Source organism: Octopus bimaculoides, chromosome 11 (genome assembly GCF_001194135.2).
Source record: "Octopus bimaculoides isolate UCB-OBI-ISO-001 chromosome 11, ASM119413v2, whole genome shotgun sequence".
Classification (NCBI taxonomy): Eukaryota; Metazoa; Mollusca; class Cephalopoda; order Octopoda; family Octopodidae; genus Octopus; species Octopus bimaculoides.
This window is the reverse complement of record NC_068991.1, coordinates 32,029,912-32,035,826: the sequence shown is the minus strand read 5'-3', so window position 1 is coordinate 32,035,826 and position 5,915 is coordinate 32,029,912. Positions and strand designations below refer to the sequence as shown.

At 35.8% G+C, this 5,915-nt stretch overlaps 1 protein-coding gene across 5 annotated transcripts in view; it reads left to right on the top strand.

Annotated features, from left to right (window-relative positions):
• LOC106868368 (reticulon-1-A) overlaps positions 1-5,313 on the top strand; it is a 234,477-nt gene extending 229,164 nt beyond the window's left edge. For all 5 annotated transcript variants that reach the window (XM_052971676.1, XM_052971677.1, XM_052971678.1 and 2 more), the window contains one exon: positions 5,078-5,313. In XM_052971676.1, the coding sequence (XP_052827636.1) occupies positions 5,078-5,126 (49 nt within the window). In that variant the 3' untranslated portion in view covers positions 5,127-5,313. The remainder of the gene's footprint in view (positions 1-5,077) is intronic.
• The last annotated feature ends 602 nt before the right edge of the window (positions 5,314-5,915 follow it).

Below are 5,915 nucleotides of genomic sequence, written 5' to 3'. Positions count from 1 at the left end.
TTTCTCCTGCAGCTGTCTTACCAGAAATATAGCATCAGTGGTGCTTTTCCCTGGCACAAATCCAAACTGCATCTCATCTAAATTGACTCTCTCCCTAATTAGTTGGGCTATGACCCTCTCCGTGACTTTCATTACCTGATCTAACAACTTGATACCTCTGTAATTATTTGTATCTAAAGCGTCACCTTTACCTTTGTAGCAGTTGACTATGGTGCTGCTACACCAGTCATTGGGTATGACTCCTTCATGTATCACCTGGTTAACAATACGGGTGACTAGGCTATAGCCGACACTGCCAGATATTTTGAGCATCTCTGCAGAGATTCCTGATGGGCCGGGGGCTTTCCCTAAGCCTATGTTTCTTTCTCTAATGTTTTACATATTTTAACATGTTTCCAACCACTGAAACATGTTCTTTCAGTGGGTGCTATTGCAAACCAACACAAGTGAATGGGTGAAAAGCAAAATAGAAATTTTGAAAGAAGTATCAATAAAATGGTTTTTAAACATAAAATGGCCATGGGGGTCAACCAGAATAAAATAATGATCAAAGGAGTCCATAGGTAAAAAATGGTTGAAAACTCACTTATCTAATATATTCCTCTTTTTTAAAGATGAGCTTACAATCGTGAAGTTGTGAGTTTGATTCCTGGACCAGGCTGTGTGTTGTGTTCTTGAACAAGACACGTTGCTCCTGTTCACTCAGCCACAGAAATGAGTTGCAACGTCACTGGTGCCAAGCTGTATCGGCCTTTGCCTTTCCCTTGGATAACATCAGTGGCATGGAGAGGGGTGGTTGGTATGCATGGGCAACTGCTGGTCTTCCATAAAAACAACCCAAGGTTGTGTTCACCGGTGAGGCAATTTTCCACTCAGACTTGTACCTTGGAGAGGAACCTCTTAGATGCACCCATAGTCAATCACGACTGACGGAGTCGAGAGTGTATACTTTGAAAGGGATTTAGCTGCTATTTCTAGCGGGTTAAGCAACCACTTTGGTACTCCATTATTGACTCACTCCCAAAATTATTGAGTGATTATGGAGTATTGATTGTTACATAATTGCTTTTATTAGAATTTTTACATAGTTTTAATGATTTAGACTCTCTTGTTTCAATATAACATAGTTTAAAAGAGTGAACATATTTGTGTTTCAGTCAATGTATGCCTGTTAACAATCCAGTAAATGGTAATAGAGCTCTGTTTAAACCTGAAGAATTCTTGTTTCATGCTTCTGAAATAGGGCAAAGTGTTACTATAAACCTGAAAGACTTGACATAGTCAAATTCTTGACTACAAACTCCTCTGCACTACTGTCATTTGTCAATAAGAAAAGACAGGGTTGGCCTTAATCAGAAAGTCACTGAAACTTTCTTAGCCTACTTTTGTAACTAGAGCTAACTGCAATGTTAGATTAACTTTCACTTTTCTATTCTTCTGACTTGTATTGAGTTAATTAAGAATATGAGCATGTATATGTAAAATAGTTAGATTGTGAATCCTTCATTACCTAATGTAATTAGTGTCTTAATTTATGTTGTCCAACACAAACAATGACCATAAACCAATAATTTTCATAATTTTTCCTTGTTCTTCTATTCATTGGTCTTTCTATTTAGTTTGCTTCTTTTTTTATTTAATCTTTTATAATAAAAGCAAAAGTACATGAGGAGGTGGTTGGTGGCTGGGTTATTTCTTTCTTTTCTTTAAATTGTTTATTAACAAAAGTTAAATTCTAAGTTAATTTTTAAGACTATTGAAAGATTTTTCAGTATTTTCATCTGCATTACATTTCAATCAGATCAAACTGATTGAACTGTAATGTAAATATTAAAACACCCTTGATCTCTAAAGTTAGAAAAATTATAATTTTATCAACAATTTTTCATTAATTTAGATAATCAAGATTCATAATTGTTTTAATATTTCTTCCCAAACCTGTCTTGATGTTTCTCTTCCATTTTTTTTTTTTTTTTTTACCTCTGTTATTTTCTGTCCACTAAATTATTTAATATTGCACAACCAAACAAGTATATTCAACTTCCTTCCTTCCAACCAATCATACAGCTTCCTATCATTCAACATCACACTTCTGCATGGAATCCTTTTGTTTCCAAATGGCTGAAGATTCATTAAAAGTTGTCATGTGACCTTAGTTATCTTGTTCATTACTTTAAGTAACTCAATCTGCTAGAAATAGCAGCCAAATCGCCTTTAAATCACACCTCTTTATCTTGAAGAAGATAAGTTGTTCTGTCTCTCAAGATAGGATAGTCACAGTAAGCGTGTCTGATACATATTCTCAATTCAGTTTGACCAAGGCTAAACAATCCAACCTGTGTATGTTCATTTGATCTGCTACAAGTAGCAACTAAATCTCACTAAGATTACATCCACCATCTTAAAAATGGAAAGAGCAAAATAAATATTGTAGTCCTAGACAGGAATAATTATTACTGAACTGTCTGATCATATCTGTACAACCGACATTGACCCACAACTCCTAACTCCATCCTTTCTTCAGATATATTACTTTTTATACAGTGAAACAATAGTTCTTCTCCTCCACCATATGTTCTCATTACCAACATTAACATCTTTCACAAGACAACTTCTCAGTGTTAACAAATTCAAAATGTTTTTATTCCCTCACAATTGACATTTGTTGTAAGATTTGTTGGCTGTGGTGTCATTAACTGCTGTACATATCCCTATATTCTATATTAATGCTACTTGTCCCTTTATTCAACATTAACTCTATTTGTCCTTATGTTCCCCATTAATATACTACATGCCCCTATATTCTACATTAATTTTTACACCAATTTCTCTTTCTAGAGTTTTGGTAAGTATACTAACTATTGTGTGAAGTATTTATTTAAAAGGGAGTAATGCATGAAATAATGTTCTCATAGATGATGTACAATTCACAAGAGCAATACGAGGAGTGTTCATTAAAGATTTCCCTTAACCCACTTCCCAAAGTTTGGGATAAACGAAACTTGGCATAATTATTGGTCCTTCTCTACATAGCTACCACCAATGGTGACACACTTCTCCCATCAGTTTATATAGCTGTGAAGACCTCGTCTGTAGAAGCTGGTAGGTTGCATCTGGAGTCAAGACTTTACCTCAGAAATCAGTTCATCATCTGAAAAGTGCTTCCCCTTCAAAACCAACTTCATGGCTGGAAAGAGGTAGGAGTTAGATGGTGTGAAATCAGGAGAGTGAAGGGGATGAAGAAAAATTTCATAGTTGCAGGAGTGTGCTCTCATCTGGGCAACATGCGCATTGTAAACTGGGATGTTGTCTTGGAGGAGGTGAACTCCTTTGAACAGCATGCCATGCCTCTCTGCTTTGATGGTGTCCCGCAATTTCTGCAGCAGAGAAGCATAATATGCTCTGTTAAGTGTGCTGCCCTTTGCCAGAAAATCCATCATCACTACTCTGCACTAGCCCCAAAAGACTGAGCATCACCTTGCCTGCTGAGGGTTGGACATAAGCCTTCTTTGGAGGTGGTGAGTTATCATGCTTCCATTGCTTCAGTTGGACTTTAGCCTCAGGATTGTAGTGATGGACCCATGTTTCATCCTGTGTGATAAGTCTGCCAAAAAAGTTCTCCTCATTTTCTCGACACATCGCCTAAAGAGCCTAAGAGTAATTGACTCATTCCTGCTTCTCTAAAGGTGTGAGCATCTGGGTAATCCATCGTACAGCCAACTTCTGTATGCGCAAATGGTCGTGAATGACTTTCTCTATGGACCCTACACTTATCTTCACTTCCTGGGATAGTTGCCGAATGATCCTCCAAAATAGCGACTTCCACTTTATGGATGGTGTCATTATCAGTGGTGGAATAGGAACAGTTTCCACCGATGTTCAACCACATTTGAGTTGGTGACGCATCGTCACCATAAACTTCTTTCATCTCATTGAAAGTCTCTTTTGGTGTACAACTTGTCAAGAATAAGAACCTGATCACTGATCTGCATTCAACTGCCTCCATTATAACACCTTAGTCCACTTCAGCAGCCGTAAAAGACAAACAGATACTAGTGGAAAGCTGCAATTCATATGACATGTAGAGACATGTTTGAATATACCTGTACAAGTTTTGTTTCCTGCAATAACCGAAGTGAGTCAGGGGAAATTTTTAATGAACACCCCTCATAAAGTGTAGGTGATGTATAGGAAGTTAAAAATTTTGAAAGATGTTATTAGATCAAACATTTGAAAGTTGAATCTCAGTTAAGATGCTGTAGGCTTAAGATGTATGAAAAGATGCTGTATAGCAGACCTGATCAATCCACACTACTGGGAGTGTGTGTGTGTGTAAAATAAGATAAGTTTGTCCAGGAAGACAAGAATTTTAATGTTTTAGCCATGGTTCTTCTTTGAAGGTTTTGATTTTGACTATTTTCTAAGGAGATCCCTCTCACAAGCCTCCACTTTGTTTAAACTTAGCTTATTTTACAAATGTTATTTTATGCCTGCGTAGACTATTGTTAGTTTCTTACTGAATCACAGCTGACCTGGAGCTTTATGAACATGTGGATTTGTTTGTATGGTAAGAAGCTTGCTGCCCAACCACATTGTTCTGGGTTCAGCCCCACTGTATGACACCTTGGGCATGTGCCTTCTATAACCTTGGTTCAACCAAAGTTTTGTGAGGGATATAGTAGACAGAAACTGAAAGAAGCCCATGTTGTATTCACTGTAGAGGGCATTTTCCCACAATACCTCGCAGTAGAACTGAACTTGAAACTACATGGTTGAAAATGAACTTCTTAGCCACACAAAAATGCCCAGTGTGAATACAATATATTTGCATGGGAGTAGTCAAGGAACAGTTGTTTTTATAACACATAATGACCAAAGGAGAGCTTGAAAATTCTCACTTTTCATTTCTTGCGCTTGTGTAAGAAATAGCAGTTAATGTGTGTGTGTGATAATATTAATGTATATTGTTATAGCTAAGAGGGTTTTCAGTTTTGACTAGATTGGCCTACATTTTCACATCTATACAATTTTGTTATCTGTAAATACAACGTTTTTGTTTACCATTTATCTTGCACAGGGTCCAATCCAAGTTGCCATTCCTGAAAAAGAAGGCCAAAGCTCAGTAAAGCAACTGTTTTTCTTAAAGCTTCTGTTAATCTGTTGAAGATCTCAGCAACTCTATGTTCCATGCTAATATGTGAGTGTTTGGCCAAGAAAACATCAACAATTTTCTTCTTTTAAACAACAACAGCAGCAAAGAATTATTGAAATACAAAACTGTCAAAATAAATCCTTGTTAAATTTTCTTTTAAATTTTTTTTTTTATCATTTTTCTCATTTCAAAAAAAGAGAAAAAAATAAACTACTCGTTTTACACTCATACACAAACACACACACACATATATATATATACATACATACATACACACACACAATTCTTCTCAAGACTGTGTTGTTGATTCTGTTCAAAATATTTTAATCCAGTTTTCTCTTTCTCTCACTTTTTCACTTTTTCTTTCTCAAGAATTATCAGAATTGGTGGTGCCCCTAGACAGAAATCTTGTCTGTGCAAAATAAACTGTTTCGTCACTTGGCTCACCTATCTATAATTATTATTATTAATTAGGTTATGAATAACAATACTTTGAAAACCCAAACACCAAATGTTGTATATCTAGGCAGAGACTTTTTTGTTAGACATCCTAGCAATTAAAGAGAATTGGAATAAATACTTGACATTAATGCCTTCACCATCTTCCTTTCTGTAACTGTTTCTTACAAATCACAATTTACGGTTATAATCCTTTATTCATATTCATATCACCCTGCACAGAATGTGGATTAAAGTTTCGTTCCTTTTTTAAAATAAAGATTTTATCTTATACATATATACGTGACTATATATATATATATAT